This window comes from Branchiostoma lanceolatum, chromosome 16, assembly GCF_035083965.1.
Source record: "Branchiostoma lanceolatum isolate klBraLanc5 chromosome 16, klBraLanc5.hap2, whole genome shotgun sequence".
Lineage (NCBI taxonomy): Eukaryota > Metazoa > Chordata > Leptocardii > Amphioxiformes > Branchiostomatidae > Branchiostoma > Branchiostoma lanceolatum.
The window spans coordinates 1,376,283-1,397,307 of record NC_089737.1 but is presented as its reverse complement, the minus strand read 5'-3'; the positions used below and the strand labels follow the sequence as shown (position 1 = coordinate 1,397,307).

At 40.9% G+C, this 21,025-nt stretch overlaps 1 protein-coding gene and 1 long non-coding RNA gene across 3 annotated transcripts in view; both read left to right on the top strand.

Annotated features, from left to right (window-relative positions):
• LOC136421326 (GDP-L-fucose synthase-like) overlaps window positions 1-21,025 on the top strand; it is a 45,231-nt gene that overhangs the window by 19,019 nt on the left and 5,187 nt on the right. For both annotated transcript variants that reach the window (XM_066408553.1, XM_066408554.1), the window contains exons 3-9: window positions 2,755-2,869; window positions 6,494-6,622; window positions 8,111-8,184; window positions 15,341-15,474; window positions 16,927-16,991; window positions 17,813-17,879; window positions 20,200-20,279. In XM_066408553.1, the coding sequence (XP_066264650.1) occupies window positions 2,755-2,869; window positions 6,494-6,622; window positions 8,111-8,184; window positions 15,341-15,474; window positions 16,927-16,991; window positions 17,813-17,879; window positions 20,200-20,279 (664 nt within the window). The remainder of the gene's footprint in view (window positions 1-2,754; window positions 2,870-6,493; window positions 6,623-8,110; window positions 8,185-15,340; window positions 15,475-16,926; window positions 16,992-17,812; window positions 17,880-20,199; window positions 20,280-21,025) is intronic.
• LOC136421335 (uncharacterized) lies at window positions 2,876-4,548 on the top strand. The gene is made up of 2 exons (XR_010753432.1): window positions 2,876-4,065; window positions 4,197-4,548. It is a non-coding gene; the product is annotated as an uncharacterized lncRNA (long non-coding RNA).

Here is a 21,025-nt window from a genome sequence, read left to right as displayed (position 1 = left end):
TTTCTTGGTTCTCTTTGTTTTGCAGGTAGGTGGAATAAGCTTACCCCTTCAAACACACAGACACAGATACACACACAGACACACATACACACAAAGACACACACACACAGACACACATTCATACACACAAAGACACGCACACATACACACACACACACACACACACACACACAAATACACACTAGAAAGGCAACATTTGCACGAGCAAGTGCAACGTTTCGCCCATTTCCCTCCCCATGCAAAAAGGAACTGTTCTAAAAATGGAGTATTCCAAAATAATGCTTAACTATTATCAAGTAAAACCATGCAATGACCATTGTAAATATCAACGTCATCCAGGCTTAAATTTGTTGTATGTCTGCAATGTTGGTATTTGAATAAAGAATTGAATTGAAGACCAGTCAGTAATGGATCTCTCCCAATTTGCAACCATATGCGTGGATGGGCTCTTCCAGGCACCCATATTCATACTGGACCCTTCAAAAAACACTGCCACCAAAAAACTTGGATCTTTTTACAGTCAAACCTGCCTAGGCGACCACCTTTTCAACGCGACCACCTGGCCATGGCGACCGCTTTTTCTCGGTCCCGAAAGTTTTCCCCATAGGCACAAGCATTAAGCTGCCTGCCCAAGGCGACCACCCGTCCAACGCGACCGCGACCGCCACGAATTGGGACCGCACAGAGCACAATCCCTGCCCATGGCGGCCGCCTAATTTTCAAGCGTGTGGTGACATCGGATCATTTTGCTGTCGGATTTCACGGGAATGTTGTCAAGACTTTAAAGGACAAAATAAGGACAAAAATATATGGAATAGCAATGTTATAGCATCGATTCCTCCATGAAGTGTTTTAATAAAACGTTCCCCCTATAAACATTGTAAAGAGAAATGTTTGTGATGTTGGTGTGCCCATCGTAATCTTATAGTAATACCGCAAACTCAGTTCGGTTTAAACTCAATTTTCAAAACGAATACGTAGTGCATGGCGTCAAAAAGTCAGATTTCACAGAAATTACTATCTATTTCTTGTATTTTCAATAAAAATGTGTCTGTGTCTTACTAAATTCCGCCCAAAAATGACTTGGCGGCGGGCAAAACATCGGGCGAGAAATGTTGTCCTTGGTCCCGACGCCATCTTGGATTTGGGCATTTTGGCGCGGCCCGGATTTGGCGTACCGCTGACCTTTCTAAAACACGATGCTTTTGTGTGTGAACATTGATGAAAATGAATATTCTTATTTTCTTTTTATTTCCATGAATCTCACAAACCTTTATCATAGTGGACGCTGTGCGTTCTGCTGCACTGACTCATACCTTTCGATGCGGTCGCATAGAGCTTGGCGGTGTGGCGCGGCACGACGAAATCACACCGTTCCGTTTTTTAGTTGTCAGATCGAAAACTTTTTTACCCTTTTATCCAGCGGCCGGCGTCACAGAAAGGCTGGGGCCAGCAGCTGTTTTCTAGAGATTTGTTTTAGGCCTTAAAACTTCGATAATGTGCGTGTGTGTGTGTGTGTACGCGGGAGATCGCTGCGAGATCATCGAGGCGCCTAGGCGACCATTGTTTTGTAGTCAAAATTATGACGAAAATTTGTACACGATGTTAACGTTAGCGATATACAATTTACAACGATAACGGAAAATGTAATTTTTGTAGAATCTTTCTGTCAATGAGAATTGAACCTGATGGGGGTCTTGCTGTCTAAATTCACATAATTCCATCCATTTACGTACTGTATTTGAAAACCTCGACCTGGAAACATGTGAGTGGAATCCTCTTCATGGCGACCACCTGTCCATCGCGACCGTTTTTGCTCGTTCCGCCGGGTGGTCGCCTTGGGCAGGTTTGACTTAATTATCAACCAAGCTCAAAATTGAATTTAAAGAAATGTCCCCCTCATGCAAGGATGGACCAGCAAGTATCATGCAAATTTCAGAATGAAAACAACTAGAATCTTCCTGAAGAGAGAGAGAGAAGTCCTAGGACAATCGTCAATTGTAATAGTACAGGTTCCGATCGCAATCTGTCCTAGGACAATCGCCGATTCTACTAGTACAGATTGCGATGGCAATCTGTCCTAGGACAACAGCGATTCTACTTGGACAAATTCTAATTAGATGTAAATGCTTTGGAAAATAGAATGAATCATTGCACAACATTTCAATCGAATTTAACATAATACCTACATTTCACAATAATCAACTATTTTAGGTGAATTAGGTCATATTCTGTAATGGATAAATTTCATGTGAGTATGTTTTCTGCTAAAGTAATTTCTGATAAAGTTGAGTGACAAAATTCTAATAATGTGTGATCAAACAATGTTTCAGTATGCACATTTTTAGGTGTCACGATCTTACAGTTTCACACCTATTGAATTCACAACCTTAGGAGAACAATAACAATTGTAAGGCCACACCAATTTATTTTGTTGCTTTTCAGAATAGCTGGTCCTGTTTTTCCCATTTTGAAAAAAAAACATTGGGTCACTATTCCCTTTCACAAATTCTAACTCCAAATTTTACTATCGGTTCTGTTGTAAAGCTCGATAGCCACATATACACAAACACATTCAGACAGAAACACATGGACATACATACAGACACACACACATGCATGCACACATAGACATACACACACACACACACACACACACACACACAAACAGATGTTCAAAACAATACTTCCCTCCCTTGGGGTAATGGTCCATCCCAGTTTAATGTTCATAACTATTCCGGATGACTGTTGCAGAGACTCCAGCAGCACCCAGGCGTTGTTTGAGAAGCACCAGCCGACCCATGTCATCCACCTGGCAGCCATGGTGGGGGGTCTGTTCCGCAACCTCAAGTACAACCTGGACTTCTTGGTAAGGTTTCAGCTGTCTGCCACATGCCAGCCTCATTCTGAAAACAGAACTGTTGACCATTGAATGCCTATCATCAGAAAAATAAGGCCTGACTCTCTCCTGAGTGAGATGGCTTTTTATAGCTTCAATTTTTACTGGTTATGTGGATAGGCAGTATGTGGAATATAGAAAAAAAGTGGAAATTTACATGTTCATAAAGGGATTTGTATAAGCATGGTCATCCGGAGGAAAGACACTATATGATTAAATTAGAGCAAGTGTACATAGAGTTAAATTATTAGCTCCATGAAAAATAGAGGTATAATTTTTGTGTGTGTGTGTTTGTGTGTGTGTGTGTGTGTGTGTATGTTTGTGTGTGTGTGTGTGTGTGTGTGTGTATGTATGTATGTGTGTGGCAGGGTTGGACAAGTATGGTTGCCCGATTGCCCCTGAGAAGTGAAAGTGCTGTTCGGGCAAGTGGATGTCCTCCCCCATTGGGCAAGTGAGATTTTTTCATGCAGTCTGTTTCAAAACAAACTATTTTCTAATGAAAAGATCACAAAAACACCACACAACAATGTATCTTATCATTAAAAACTACATTTCTCTCAAAAGATGCCAAAAGATTATGAATTCAACTAAAAACAGGACAATTTGGCTCATATAGTACATGTAAACAAACACCCATGGCTCTCTCTGTTGGTAGACCTGCTGGCACTGACCTGCTGGCAACAAATCCCATGAAACATGATATCCCTGTGAGCACTGTCTCAATGTAGCAACTTCCCTTCTTTCATTGATTAGCAACATTGTGGATATGATACAAGTCTGAGGGTTCCCACAACATTTTAACTAATTGAGTATACATTCAGGATATTCTTAAATTCTAAATGTTAAAACTAGAAGAAAAAATCATTTGATTCTTGAAGGTGTTGTTTGATGCACATGTATGGATTGATATTGACTGATGTTTAAAGACAAATTTCAATGATTCAAAACTGCCATATCATAAGAGGCATGTTTAGTTGTATCACATCCACAACATTCTAAACATAATTTTTCCATAAGGCCACAGCAAGTAATTTTTATGGATGACATCAGCGCGCTCATTAATTTTCGCCTGATTTTGAAATAAAAAACAAGAAATTTCATTGCCCTCCGACGGTGGTCAACATGCCAAAAATTGGCAAATATGTCGTAAACGTTGACAGTCTAAGGTGTTTCATTGCATATGAGTACCCATTGTAGTTCCTGCCCATGATGGTATGACAAGCTGTTTTCTGCGTTTGTTCTAGTTAATTGAGCTGTATACACATCTTCAAGAACAGTTTAATGTTGACAGTCGAAGGTGTTTCATTGCATATGAATACCCAGTGTAGTTCCTGCCCATGATGGTATAATAACAAGCTGTTTTCTGCATTTGTTCTAGCAAGGACATTATATAGATAATGGGGGGGGGGGGTCTAGTTAATTGAGCTGTATACACAAGGTGTTTCATCGCATATGAATTCCCAGTGTAGTTGCTTCAGATGATGGTACAACAAGCTCTTTTCTGCATTTGTTGTAGTTAGTCTATTGAGATGTATACATGTACATATCTACAAGGACATGTTTACATTAAATCAAGGAGGTTTTATATTATATATGAAACCTCATTGGTTGAATACAGGAATAAAAGACCTGTTGGTCATGATATCATATTTCGTCGCCTCAATTCTTGTTTAACAAGACTTATGATCTCAAAATTTGAAAATATAGGAATCTTGTTTTTTTTGGCCTGCCTTGTTTTTATTTCGCCCTATCTCATTAATTTTGGAGTCTGCGGAGGATGTCATCCATAAAATTTACTTGCTGTGGCCTAATTTCACAAATACTTGATTTTTTCTTCTGTTTACCGGTAATAAAGAATTGGGGGAAGAATTATAGCCATCAGTGAACACAGGAATATTGTAGTACTAGATCAAAGGAATGATTGACACAGAACATTTGCTGCAAACTTGAATATTAATTATATTATACAGTCAAACCTGCCTAGGCGACCACCTCTTCAACGCGACCACCTGGCCATGGCGACCGCTTTTTCTCGGTCCCGAAAATTTTCCCCACAGGCACAAGCATTAAGCGGCCTGCCCAAGGCGACCACCCGTCCAACGCGACCGCGACCACCACGAATTGGGACCGCACAGAGCACAATCCCTGCCCATGGCGACCGTTTTCCAGCGTGTGGTGACATCGGAATTTTGCTGTTGGATTTCGCGGAAATGTTTTTAAGACCTTTACGGACAAAAATATATGAATAGCATCGATTCCACCATTAAGTGTTTTGACGTTAAACGTCCCCACTATAAACATTGTTGTTGTACCCATCGCAATCTTATAGTTTACCGCAAGCTCGGTTCGGTTTGAATACGATCACGTAGTGCATGGCATCAAAAAGTCAGATTTCAGATTTATATGTGCGGTTGTGTACTCAAACATAACGTGTGAATACGGGAGGGCGCTGCGAGATCATAGAGGCAGACATTTTTTTTTAGTCAAAAGTATGACGAATATTTGTACACAACACGATGTAGTATACAAATATTATAACGATAACAGAAAATGTAATTTCTGTAGGATCTTTCTGTCAATGAGAATTGAACCTGGTGGGGGTCATGCTGTCTAAAATCATATAATTTTCCATCCATCTACGTAGACACTGTATATTTTGAACATCTCGACCTGGAAACATGTTATGAGTGGAATCCTCTTCATGGCGACCACTTGTCCATCGCGACCGTTTTTGCTCGGTCCCCCGGGTGGTCGCTTTGGACAGGTTTGACTGTATATTAAGCCTGTGTCTTTACCTTAGAATTTTTGCCCAAAGTCTGTTTCAATTTTTTCCCGTCGCTCCGATTTTATTGGTGTGGTTTAAGTTAAAGAAGATACGCTGTAACATCGTGCTTCTTGTTCAAGTTTTTGTCATTTCCCGTAAATAAGGTCATGACATCCACACAGCTTGGTCTTGTAGTTAAAACTTTGCTATAATTACATGCTTAAGAAGACGTTTTTACTGAAAAATAACAGAATTCATGATTACAACAACCAAAAATGCAAAGAAAAATATCATTTAGATTTCGGGCAAGTGAAAAATTGGTTCGGGCAAGTAGATTTTTTATGTACTTGTCCGATAGGGCAAATGAATTTTTGAAAACTTGTCCAACCCTGGTGTGTGTGTGTATGTACGTACTTCTGGAAATTTGCGGTCAGGATGGTTTGTGATGATATTTGATATGTGGGTAGGTCTTGGGAAGACAAGGTTGATTTTGAGCCACGGGCAGCTTTCTTTGTTAAATTTTGAGACTAGTCTACTTTTTTCTTTGAACAACCAGTAATCAAAGATGGCACCCTCTGGCTGAACATACAGGAACTACACTGTGCCCTTTGGTTGTACAGAACATACTGAAACTGCAGTGTAGAAACACACATGCATATACTCACATGAACACACACTAACAGAAATGGACACGTGCTATAGACAGACAGACGGGCCAAATGCCATACTCCGGTGGGCTGAAGTAAAATGGTACAACCTTTGGTCAGAAATACCCTGTCCAGCCTCATGTATTGTGTTGAATGATGCTTAATATGAATGCTCTTTTCCAGAGGAACAATATCCGTATTAATGACAACGTGCTACATCTGGCCTACAAAAATGGTGTACGGAAATGTGTCTCATGTCTCTCTACCTGCATCTTTCCTGACAAGACGACATACCCCATAGATGAAACTATGGTGAGAGACTTACTTGGTATTTTGGTAGGATACAATAAAAGAAGACAAAGGAATGTAAGAATAACTTTTAAGCTCTTCAAGTTTTAAAGCTGGAAATGTGCTTTAGAGAACTTACAATGTATAAAGTGTTTTTATTCGTATTCTCAGTGTTAGATTCATATTCAGTGTTAGAATCAGATTCATATAACATCCACTACCATTATACCGCCACGTTTACTGCAATTTCTAAAGCGATACTAATTTAGCAAAGGAGTAGCTCATATCTCGATGTTATAGCTTGTCTTTGCCACTTATGCTGTGTATGTTTTTTGTCTCTCTTGTTCTCCTAAAAAGGAAATATCGCTATCGATAGAGTGGAAATGCACTGAGAATGGGCGTGCGCATGGAAGGGAGTTCCATAATACTGCCAGGAAGAAACTCGGCCATGTGCCATGCAAATAAAGACATTTTCTTTGGCTGTTTAACATCACAGATCTGAAGATTTATTCGTTCTTGAGTAAAGGTTTGATATTAATTTGCATCACCCCATGCAAAGACAAAAATTATTGGTATATTTATTTTATTGAATTACAACATGCAATACAAGACAACCCAGGCAGCAATAGCAGATATCGGGCATCTCACACGAAAGTACAAAATTACGCATAATATACAAACATAAGTTCTTACCGACGACAACAATAGTAATAATAATAATGATAATTTGGTATAGATGTGGAGTCCCAAGCTGCGGCAAAGGGGTGCAAATTGGTTGAGCCACAGGTTTTGGGACCGAACAATAGAAGGCTCATAATCCTCCTATAACTTCTGTTGCTTGATGGAAAATTTAATAAGTGAATGAATACCATGCATACAGTGTGATACATGTCATATATATACAAAGTATTTCTCAGTGCTTTGTGGAAATAACACCCTGACACCCTTCAAACTATTGGTTTCGCCGAGATCTTCGCAGGAATTTTCATGTACGCAATACGGGGAGGGGCAGGCCTCGGGCAGAAACAGTAAAAATGGCGACATCCTATTTTGCGCCAGGTCAGCCACAGTTACGGCTAGTAGTATACAACCGTTCTTGACGATAGATACACTTTAACACGAGTTGAAGGCTAGTTATAAAAGAAACTTATTTTGCTGTTGTTCAAATAATCGTCTTGAGCTGGAAGCACGTGTGATTATCATATGCAAATCCAGCGAACAATGTGCGATGACATGATGATGATGATATGTTCTTCCCACGACATACTTGGCTGTCCTTATAAGGGGTAGAAAGCATTTGACCTCGTTGTCTTCGAATACATCGCTATTCGGGCCTTTTTTTAGAGTGTATTGAACACCTTGATGTCTGAAGTGTGCATACCTCGGAAATCACTGTTGCTGCACCAGTAGATCTCTTGTAATTCATTGATTTTTAAATTTGGCGGTAAAATGAATAGTGGTGGTATTATGGTAGTGAATGTTATAAAGTAAGTTGACTTTTTGTTCCCATAGGTCCACAATGGCCCTCCCCATGACTCCAACTTTGGCTATTCCTACGCCAAAAGGATGATAGATGTGCAGAACAGGTAAATCTGTAACTTCTGATTCCTCCTTTTGTAAACTTTCCACTGTCCATACACTGCAGAGCATTTGATTGACTGACAGTGAATTTGGCAAATCAAGTATTGCACATGTAGCTGTGAAACTTTGTACCTAACTAAATCTGCCAGTTGATTTCCTTAATTTTACGATACTGCCTGTGGAAGTACCAATGTTCTAGAATGATACTACAGGCATTTTCCCAGCACACAGTAGTTCCATCATCATAACCAATAGACTGATATTTCTAAAAAAAAGGTGACATTTTCAGATGTTTGCATTAATGAGTTTAGAAAGTTTTAATTTTTGTGCAGTAAAGATTAGGGGTGGGTACTCGCAGAAAATTCAGGTTCAGGTCTTGTTCCAAAGGAACAGGTCCAAGTCCAGACCTGGAACTGGACCTGATTATGGTCTCATTTATGTATTACTACGAGTGGGTACCCTAAAAGAGTCCGTAGCCAAAAAATAAACGGCTGCATTAACGTGTGTTTATGTCGGTAGGAAATACCCTTTTAGCTAGCCCAGCTGATCTCAAGCGTCATACAGATGAAAGCTTGTTTGTAGCTGAAGAAATTAGCAGGCAAAGTTCGGCAGCCTCACGCGAGGTCGGACGTGCACAGCCCAACATTGTGGGTGATGCAGCTGTCCACTTACAGCTGGAAAGTGCCTTTTTGGGGGTGTAGGAACCATTAATTCGACACCCTTTTAATTCGACACTTTTGAGTATTGGCTTGCCAATTAAGATTCAGCAGGGTAATGCAAAAACTGTTAATTACATTCCAACAAACACCCCCACCACGGCTAAGACGATAGGGGCACACGAGAATCGTACTCCCCTCTACTGCAGTGCTGTTTGCTTGGTACAGGCCGATGACCTGTGTTTATTTTTCGTTTCCGCCTGGTGGTTTGCACATTTAACTGGGCAGTAGTGCAAGCAAACGTTAGTTACTCGCACTTTGATAGCTGTAGCAGGCACTCAAGGATTAGACCCCAAGTTTTACAGTAGCCACGACTGTGCAATGGAACATAAGAATGGATCTGCCGCAGGACGATGTAGCCTCCGATGCAGACTCAACCCGGCTGTTTTCTTTTTCAAGTTATTGTTTTTATACTATTATATTTTTTTTCTTATTGCTGGCCCCGGCCAGCAATAAGAAAAAAAATATAATACAGTCAAACCTGTATTAGCGGTCACCTTTGCATAGCGGCCACCTGCCCATAGTGGTCACTTTTTGTCGGTCCTTTGGATTTTTCCCATTGACATAAGCATTAAGAATTAGGCTATAGCGGTCACCTGTCCAACGCGGTCGCGGCCACACGATTTTCGATCCCGCGGGTCTGGAAACACTGCCGATAACGGTCACGGCACATGGTCGCCGCAAGATTCGGGAGACTTCTTTCAAATCCCCGCGGAAAAAAATGTCATTATAGATGCAGTGTTACCCATGAAAATGTTGTACATGGTTTTATTTTGCTCCTTGTGTTGGTTTTGAATTTCCAAAACCGCTAAGACGACAGAAATTTGCAGACAAAAAGAGCCTCTTGGTGCGCGGTCCTAGCGGGACGCTTTGCTTACTTGGGTTACTTCACTGCTAGTAGTACCATGGGGGAGCAGTTTGTTAAAAAAAGACAGACGCCTTTTATCCTCTAAAATAAGGTTATAAAGTCATCCATTCTTTGCATATTCTGTTCTCTTTATTCAAAGAACTTCTTTGACGAAATAAGTTTACATTTTGTACTATTTAATGTAGAGTAAAATTATAACTCTCACATGCAGCTGCACCTACATTACAGTAGACTATCCCAATGAACCTATGACCTCAAGCGCCATCTTGCAGCTGTTGTTTTTTCTCCCGGCAAGGAATCCGACCCAAACAGGCTGATTTTACCGTGAAATTCCGCAATTATTTGCTGATAAATGATGTCGCCGCGCAATTGAAAATGACACGGTTGTCTTTGGCAACATTTTGGTCGCATGTGCTCCGGATTGGGGGCGGATCGATGGATCGACTTGGACTTAAATTTGCTTGTGGAAAAATCCGGACCTACCAAAAGCAGTCATCTTGAGCCGATGGTCGTCTTGTGGAAGTGGTCGGTAGACCAAGTTTGACTGTACATGTATGTAAATAAATGTTTCTCAGTGGGTACAGAAAACATGTGCCACTTATTGCTCGTAATCAATCAACCGTTTCTATAGAGCGGCCACCTGTCCATAGCGGTCAATTTTGGCCAGTCCCTTGAGTGACCGCTATAGGCAGGTTTGACTGTAGTATAAAAACAATAACTTGAAAAAGAAAACAGCCGGGTTGAGTCTGCATCGGAGGCTAAGGACGATGTTTTTCAGGAGTATTTATTTTGGCCGCAGCATCATGAGTGTATCGGCGTATCAACTGTGACAAGTGCTGCCTATTGTAACTAGTGTAAGTGGCCGTTGGTTGACAGAGAAATTGATAAATAACTGTTGTTGTGACTATCAAAATTATTGGTAAACAGCGACACTGTTGTATAGTGTTGGATTATGGTTTGTTTGGAACAGATTACGTAAGGCACCGCCATATCGGGTCCTATGTTGAAGACGTAGTTTTCCCGAGATATGTCAATGATTTGGACGAGTGACACACATGTAGCAATGGCGGCAAAAACAACGTACACGATACACTCAATGATTACCGAAATACTCTATAGTCCGCTTGTTGATTTATTACACAATGGTGCGTTTATTTTGATGTATTTTCTATGATTGTATTGACATCGGTTACGTTAAGTTTTCGTTAAGTTTATTTTTGTACCGTGACTCCTACCCCTCCGTTTCACTTCGACCTTGTCGAAATGCGGCCATATCATGGCCGAACAAGCACTCGAAGTAAAGTAAAGGCTTTGACTTGACTTGACGTGACTTGTAGGTGTAAAGGTGTCAAATTAATGGTTCCAAGCGTTATGTGCAGTTTGTAATTATCTCAATGAAAAATGGAGATATTGTTTTTGGCGTGTCTGTGTGTGTGTGTGTTTCCGGACTATTGTAGTCAGCATAACTCAAGAACCTCTGGATGGATTATAATTAAGGGTTAGTGACCCGCCTGTTCCTCGGTGTATATGGTGTCATAACGCCTGGTCATGTGCTATAACCACCGAATAAAACCACCGAGTGAGCGAAGCGAACGAGGTGGTTTTATGAGGTGGTTATAGCACATGACCAGGCGTTATGACACCATATACACCGAGGAACAGGCGGGTCATTAACGTTATTATCACATAGCCTATCTAATCTGACCCATATAAGAGAGACAAATTTCTGTATAATACATAGATTCTTTATTTGATACTATACATGTAAAATCAATCCATTGTAGATATGATATTCATATAATCCAATGTAAACAAGCGGTGACTTGTCTTCGAGCCCACACGGTTACAAATTGACGGGTTGTTGGACGCCTAGGTGTGGTAAGAATCGTGCATGTTTACCTCCCCTTTGCTTGTAGTTTCCCCGGATAATTATTGCTCAAGCCGGAAAAGAAATCCCACAGAAGCGTACACATATCGAGTCTTAATTCTTTCGATGCGCCAACACATCGGTTTGGGGAAGTTACATGTTCGCCCTGGGGAGGGGGGCGTTTGACCCGAAAACTGACTCTAAGTCGGCGTCTGTCAGTTCCTCGACATAAAACTGTGGGACGGGTGATGATGCCCGACAAATTTGCAACAACCGTCTGCGGACGGTTCCACTCTCTTGGTAGGGATGTGAAAAATATTGTTTTTAGTCCTCTCGTTTAAATTTCACTCAAATTGAAATTTGTTCATTTTTTTCACGTATTCTAAGAAGATTTTGTGAATTTTGAGAAAATATATTTTTCTGAACAAGGGTAAGAAAAAGATTCATAGAAAAGACACCCCCTCTACAAAATGGAATAAGTGGTGTGTTATAGCCCGGGTGTGTTATGGCCCCATAACACATGGGCAATGGAGGCTTCTGATTGGTCGACGCAATCTAGCTATGTGATAATGATATTTGGTATGTGGGCGGGGGTTGTGAAGGCAAAATGCAAGGTCGATTTTGGGCCCCCTGGTATGTGACCTTGGTACTGCAGCAGAACTTCAATTTTTGTATCTTTTGACCTGGACGTGCTATGGTCTTGATTTTTTGGTGGCAGAAAGCTTGTGATGTAATTAAGAAATGGTGTAGGTTTGGGCCCCCTAGCAGCTTCCTCTGGCGTTATTGTGAAAATCTTCTAAGGAGAATAATTGAACAAAGGAACAACGGATTTGCATGATATTTAGTATGCAGGTAGCTTAGACAGAGATATACATAACATTGGCACATTTCCTATAATAGCTTAATTACGATCACGCCCAATGTGTAAAACACGTATTATAACATGTAAGCCTATGGGGCAAAAAAACTCATGAATGAGACCTTGTAGTAATACCACAGTGCATGAACTTTGGACTTCGACACTGAAAAAATAAACAAATCAACCAACAATATCTCTAAATGATTTTGTGAAACACTGGTATGTTGTTGATAGTGTATGCAATAGAGTACTGTAATTCTTGATTACTGTTACTTAATCATAAAAAAAAGGATTTTTCATTTAGATACTGTTTTGCGTACGTTTGGTGTTTGTGTGTATGTTTGTGTCACCGGATGCTTAAAGTCAGCATAACTGTAGAACATGTACATGGATTGTAATGATATTTGGTATGTGGGTAGGTGTTAGAGGAAGGAAGGTCAAGGTCGATTTTGGGCCCCCTGGTATGTGTCACTGGAACTGCAATGGCCTATTTGTAAAAATGTTCTTAAGGAGAATAACTGAAGAAAGGAACAAGTTCTAGGGATGCGTACCGGTTATGCCGGTCCGGTTATGGACCTGAAAAAACGTTTCGGTTCAGGTCTGAAAAACTGAAACCCAGTTTTCCGGTTATTTCGGTACTGGACCGATAAAAAAAATCTAGCACTCACATATATGTTTTTCGTTCTAGACCATCTTTAACCTTCCATAGATCGCGAAGTTTGCGCTCGAAAAAGACGAAAACACTGCCAATTCACAGCGGCCATGATGAAATTCCCAAGTCTCGCGAGTTGTCGCAAGCTCTCGCGAGGTTTGATGACGTCAAGGGAAGCTAGCGATGTGATTGGTTGAAGGCCTCATGGTCCCAATGGGTGCCATATTGGATAACTGTGGATAAGCGCTAGCGTGTTTTTCTTGGCGCTAGACCCAAGATGGGGTCATGTTTGCTTGATCTTTGTGGGGCACCGATGTCACGGCGAGCTATTCCCCTAACAACATTGTATGGGACCATGTAATCAAACTCCAACAGAACCAGGAAAAGTGTAAACTTTGTGAGAAAGGTCATTCTCACTGCTGGAGGTAACGTTACTACTATTAAACATTGCAAGACAGTTGCGACGATATCACCAGATCAAACGCCGCCGCATAATTATGCGGCGAAGGCAATTATCAAAATATGCCATGGGCTCGGGTCGGACCTAATAAGTCCGGACCTGAACCGAAACCTCTGCGTACCGGTCCGGACCTGAACCTGAACGTGGGTTTCGGTACGCATCCCTAGGAACAACAGATTTTCATGTTATTTGGTACGCAGGTAGGTTGGACAGAGATGTACACACTGAAGTGCAAATCATGCAAAGTTAGTGTGTTTGCGTGTGTGTGCGCGTGTGTGTATGTTTGTGTCACCGTGTGTGTATGTTTGTGTCACCGGATGCGTAAAGTCAGCATAACTATAGAACGTGTAGATGGATTGTAATGATATTTGGTATGTGGGTAGGTGTCGGGAGGATAAAGGTCAAGGTCGATTTTGGGCCCCCTGGTATGTATCACTGGAACTGCAATGGTGTATTTGTCAAAATCTTTTAAGGCGAAAAACTGAAGAAAGGAGCGACAGATTTTCATGTTATTTGCTATGCAGGTAGCTTAGACAGAGATGTATACAATGAACCGCAAATTAGACTTAATTTGCATAAGTAATGAGGAAAATCTATATTTGCAGTGTTGTCCATTGCATATTGTGGAACATCTGTTACTTGTAGTAGCTATTTATAGCGAAAGTGGGTCACTTCTCCTGCCCCCCCCCACAGGTGTGGGTCATACCATAGAGTATGATATAAAATGGGAGGAACTGTTAATACAAAACAAAGTTTCATGGAGATTTTGGGTCCTAAGACTCTTGTTTTAGTTGATTTAACGGTCACTAGTGAACAGCTAAAATTTCATCATCGCTAATATTTGATCACTAATACTTGAGACAGTAATGTTTGTTCCCCTCCGTTAAATTTAAGTGCCTTGACCTACTCCATTTTCCCCAAATCGCTATATTTTCCTGCCGATATACTAAGGTCTCGGTTCTGAGTTTTTTTTACAATTCGGGGCCGACCTGACTCGTTCCCAGAAAAGCAATAGTGCTTCTCCGAACATCCTTTTTCGGGCAATTAAATGTTTCCAATGGATAGGGGTGCCTTGCCACTGAACGACAGACGAATTTGATATTTTGAATCTGTGGAAACGTCATTTTTGGTGAAAACCGTCATTTAAAGCAATTTTCATCCCCCAAACTGCTATTTTTTGGGCATTCTTCCAAGGCCGCTGGAAGGAAAATAAGACTTTTCCTAGAATAATGACATGGGAATAAAGGTCATCATTCTGTCTGTGCAATTGGGAAACATGAAAAGAATTGTGAGGATACGTTTTCTGCAATCCCCGATGGTGCGAAACCATGCAAAACGCACATAGAACGCACAATTCGGGTAATCAGGCGACAAGGCCGCGTTACCGTCATCGCGCACTTATACCAGGAAGTCTTCGCAGACGACCAAAACTCAGAAACCGTAAAACGCTACGAAGATCGAGTCTTTCAGGAAATATAAAAGATTACAAACTGCTATAGCGATACAGTGTAGCTGAAAAATCAGGAGCCAAAACTAACGAGAAAACCTAGGATTTGCGTCTTATCTTCATGCACTATTTAGGTATGCGGTCAAAACAATTCCGAACCGGAACCGTAAAGTGATTTACAGTATTGGGTATATCTTTATTTCTTGTGGTATCATTCTTTCTCTGTGCCCAAATTTTCCAGTAAATCTCCTGTCATTCCATACCAAGTTACTGTCAATTCCTTCCATTGCAGGGCATACTATGTTCAGCATGGCTGCAAGTTTACCTCAGTCATTCCCACGAATGTATTTGGCCCTCATGATAACTTCAACCTGGAGGATGGCCATGTGGTGCCCGGGCTTGTGCACAAGGTCTACACAGCAAAGAGTAAGTGTTGCAATGTGGGACTTATCATGGAGTTGTAGTTTTTGGCTCGATTTGTGTGTGTGTGTGTGCTCACGTGCATGTGCGTGTGTATGTATGTGTGTGTGTGTACATGCGTGTGTGAGTTATAACTTATTATCTCCATGAAAAATGGAGATATTGTTTTGGGTGTGTCTGTTTGTCTGTTTGTTTGTCTGTTTGTGTTTCCGACTACTGTAGTCAGGATTACTCAAGAACCTCTTGATGGATTATGATTATATTTGGTATGTGGGCAGGTGTTGTGAAGCCGAAATTCTAGGTCGATTTTGGGCCCCCTGGTATGTGACCTTGGTACTGCAGCAGAACTTAAATTTTTGTATCTTTTGACCTGGACGTGCTGTGGTCTTGATTTTTGGGTGGCAAATAGCTTGTGATGTAATAAAGAAGTGGTGTAGGTTTGGGCCCCTTAGCAGCTTCCTCTGGAACTGCAGGGGCGTTTTTGTGAAAATCTTCTAAGGAGAATAATTGAACAAAGGAACAACGGATTTCCATGATATTTAGCATACAGATAGCTTGGATAGAGATATACACAATGGAGTGCGAATTATGCTAATTGGGACTTGATTTGCATAGCTAATGAGGAAAATCTATATTTGCAGTGTTTACCATTATCAGACTCAAATACATGTTAAGTATGTAGTTTATGGAAAGTGGAGCATCAACAGATACCAATTATGCAAATAAATTCTTAATTTGCATAATTAATGCAAAAACACCATAATTCATCTAATTGGAAAATTATAGGACTGTCAATATTGCAACATGTGTAAGTTAGGTGTTTGTGACCAATCATATATTATTCAAATATGTAAGTCATTTGCATGAATAGAATTGTTCATGGAGATATGAGGTCGTGGAACTCTTGTTACCTTTGGATGGATTATGATGATTTTTTGGAATGTGGGTAAATGTCATGGATGCAAAGGTCAAGGTTAAATTTGGGCCTCCCAGCAGCTGACCTTGTACTGCAGCATGTGTTCTAGTTTTTGTATCTTTTGTCCAGTCCCTTTCTAATTGGTCTTGATGTTTCGGTGCAGGTAGCTTTTGATCAAAGGAAGGAGTGGTGTAGGTTTTGGCTCTGCTGCAGCTTGTTATCCAACGTTTCTGTCCCTTTGGTCTCGTCGGGTATTCTGACCTCGGCACTTCTGACTCTCTTTAAGCACAACATCATGAATTGGTTCAGATGTACAGCATGTTTGTGTTTGTCAGGCGCCTTAACTGATTATGGCTGTATTGTTTTAGAAAAAAATAACATCCAAGTAATTAAAGACATTCACAAATTTAAAACTCCTGCATTGGCATAAAAGTGGCCTTGTTTATATTAGGTACATGTAGCTTCTGTGCTTTGTTTCTGCACCATGTAATGTGGATAACTGTAGCTGCTTAGATGAATGTAATCAAATGTTTGTTTAACAGGGGACAACAAACCATTGACAGTCTGGGGCACAGGATCACCAAGGAGACAGTTTATTTATTCTTACGTAAGTTTTTTGGATATGTGCTAAATACATAGTATGTTGATTTCTAAACTTATACAATGTATAGGAATGATTGCATGAAACACTTTCTAAAAAGGAAATAAGCCAGATTGAATGATTTTGATAGTCTGTTGAACAGACTATCAAAATCATTCAACCTGGCTTACTCTGTTGGCCACACCAAGTTATTTCCTTGGTTCTTAGACATAGCAGGAGGACTGGAAACTAAAAATTGGGATGGGGGGTGGTGTGTGTGTGTGTGTGATTGAACTGCCTGAGTGCACAGACTGTTTTTATGTTCATCCAAAGAAATAATTTAGTTGATGTGCAGTCGTGGAAAGGCTTGAATATTGAATTACAGTAAAAGCCAGCTAATTGCATGGGATTAACACAAACTTTTGTTAATTGCACGGACTCCCAAAATCCCAAACCGGTTCCCATTCACTCCATTGTTAGTGACTCCACATTTCTGCACGGCGCATTGTCACCAATGCCGGATAACTGCACTAAAATTTGTCAACCATCGTCCACAAGTTAACTAAAGATGTGCGCTAAAATTGGTTCAAATGAGCCAATAACTGCCTGTCAATATGTTTGAAATTGTTTCGAGGAACCAAAGAAGGCGGTTTCCATTGACAAGTACGTTGATAGCAATCGTATCGGAGGTCTGGGCGGTTCACAGGGCGTGTTGGTACCTTAAAGAGACGCATGCCTGCTAAAGGCCGCCAAAGGCGGCATTACACTTTGGCAGAAAACTTACTGTACTGAATAAAAATTGGTCAAATGATGAACAGTATGAATGTATGCTGTTAACCCTTCCACAGGACCTGGCCCGCCTCATGGTGTGGGTGCTGAAGGACTATCAGGAGGTCGACCCCATCATTCTCTCAGGTCAGTCAGTAATGTACAGCCCTATTCGTGTACTGTACATCTGCCTGAATCCAACTCTTCAGGAAGTTTCTTTAGTGTAATGTTACTTGGAAATACTAAAGAGTACAAGCTGCATATCTAGACAGATTTATTTGAGCCACTCACACTGGGAAGGACCCCTACTGTTTAATGTACACTCCGTGTGGAGGGCAATTGAAAAAAATCTGAGTGGGGGGAGAGCCATGGAAAAAAAAAATTGAGCCGGGGGGAGAGCCATGGAAAAATTTTTTTTTAACGGACCCTCTTTGCACCATACCCTCCAGTAAATAACGTACAGTCCCTTATGGTTGCAGACCACAGTATTTCACCTATAGGGATTATTTACATGGTTAAGGATCCCAAAGTAAGAAGCTTCGACGCTTGAAAATTTATAGTAAGGTGCACAATTCGGGTGCCAGATTTTAATATGTTTAACTTCAAGCTTCAATCTACAAAATATGTGAAAATGAGCTTAAATATGCCTGCTCGTTCTCTTTTAAAGGCCACTTTGATATGACCCCCAGCAGAGGTCACTATACTGCAGCCAACTCACAGTAGTCGGGCGATAACAATATTCAGGTGCAAATCCAAGTCGACCGAACAAACATGGTAATCCAAGTCATATAGTCTCAAAACTGACGTATTCCTCTACCATTCACCCAGGGCTCTAGCCAGCCAGAAATTTAATTCCGTAAGCCCAAAATTTTTGTATAAACCTAACATAGCGAGCGCCGAACCGTAGGCGCGACAATTCTAGGGGGGTCCGGGGTATTCTCCCCCGGGAAATTTTGAAATCTAGACCCTGTGAAACGCTATCTCCAGCATTTTGAGGGACAAGTTTTGCTGGTAGACATAGCTTTGATAATACCATCTCATTTGGTGAAAAATTACTTGGGCCTTCATTGTATACAATTGGCAAATAAATGAAATTTAGCACCACAAAACTTTATTATTTATTTGACAAATCTACACGTGAATCTAAGTTGGCAGAAATAAAACATCTTCAACACGGGTCCCGTTTGTGCCCTGTAATAAATATATAGGAAATGAGACACCCTACTTTAGACAGAACGCCCTAAAGACGTTCAATGTTTCCCTTCCATGTTTTCCATGGTCGATTTCTCCGGTAAGAAAGTGCGTGTAACTACTTGTTAAGTGGGTAAAACTTAAACAATGTTTACCAAAAACTACGGAAAGCCTGGTAACTACCGGAGTATTTCTGAAGTTGTTTTTGTGTGGCTATAACTGGCGGTGAACCGGGGAAAACAACACAAAAAACGTCAGCCCGGTGCGACCGGCCAGAATTGTAGTGGGGAGGGGGGCGCACGATGCTGATTTTCTCTCGGCCCACGAACCACTGGCCACCACCGCGCCTCCGTTTGTCTGCTATTACTCGCTATAAAGCCACCTTTGGGTTGTCACCTGTTGCTGGCGGAAGATAGAAATAACCTGAATCGACTTCGCCTCAAACTTCCGCTTCTTTTCTGGAGATCTTTGCAAAAGTTCAAGCCCTGTCTATATCTTTTCTCCCTTTTGTCCGTCAAGGTTTACGGATTGGTTTTGAATTTTTTCCGTAACACACAGCAAAGTTCCGTAAATTTTGGCAAAACTGGCGCTGGCTAGGGCCCTGCATTCACCACAGTTTCAGCCTCGATAACGTGCACAGAAGGAAAACTACGCCTTTTCAATCAATGTGACGCACTACTTCATACCCGAACAACTATTGTCCAGGGGGGTCGCCATTAATACTGTGTTGTTTAAATGGATGTGGTTTTGGACTGGTATATATTGTGTATAGGTGCCACTGGAAGAGGCAATTCCTATATGGAGGGACTAATTGTTTTTAAATTAAATTTTGGATTGGGGTGATCCATTTTTTGAGTGGAAGTATTTTAGAATGGTCAATAATGTACATGTATGTGGCTGCATGTGGAAGAGTCTGTTCTTGCATAGGGGGTAAAATTGGGAAATCTCTATTTCGGACTGGGATGACTTTGCAATAGATCGCTTTTGGGCAGACGTATTTTCTTGGTATGTCAATTTGCCCAAGTGTTATTTTGGGACAGTTCATTTTTTGAATGGGGAGGATTATGGGCTAAACCAAGGAGGTTGTATTAAACCTCCTTGGCTAAACATGCTGTATTTGCTCGAAAACGTTGCCTTTCTAGTCTTTAAATTTTGTATTTGGTATCTGAACAGCCCCGAGTGCCATTTTCACAGCAGCAGTAAATTTGTCCTTAAGGTCATGAGTACATTGATCAGGACTGGTCATAATGAGGTCTGTTTGTTGTTTTATTACCAGTCGGTGAGGAAGATGAAATCTCCATTAAGGAGTGTGCAGAGCTGGTGGTGGAGGCCATGGACTTTAAAGGAGAGGTCATTGTATCCTTCATGTTTCGGGGGGGGGGGGGATGGTAGATGGTACTGTTGTCACAAAACATGGCACTGAAACGAAAATACCAGACGTGTATGCAAAAATAAGCATGCGTGATCATAGATGTCAAAGGGAAATTGTGCTGGCCAGTCCAAACTTGTAAGATGGGGGCCAAACGTTTACCTTAGCTGACTGAAGATTACACAACAATAAACAGGCTTGCCAATCGTATAAGACTCAATTGCTAAATCTTGAAAACAAAAAACTGAGATATGGTTAAGGGAAATTTCGGTACTTGTCTTTGGCAGCTACTGACATAACCTGTACCATCACTTACATGTATATACGAGGTGTTCCATTAAGTTTTGCCTTTTGCTTCATAACAGGCTCATTTTTTCATCAAATGAGTTGAAATTTGGCACCAATGTAAAGGCACATATCGTCTTGGGACTGAACTATCTCAGTTTGTTGTTCAAATTTTCATTACAGACAGAGCTGGTTTCAAGCTGACCACACCATGGTTAGTCCGTCGGAAGCAAGATTAGTTCCTCTCTGAGTCACTTACGATTACTGTAAGAAGCTGAAATTACACATGTATAATGACAAATGTCTCTACAGGTGACATGCCAATTTTGATTTCTGAAATATTAAGTCATTGTTTTACAGCTGCTAGAATGGAGTGAGGTGTGATATTAGAGACGGTTGAATTCATAGCCGAATACGTAATCTGTTGATTAAAGATTTTGTAGATTAC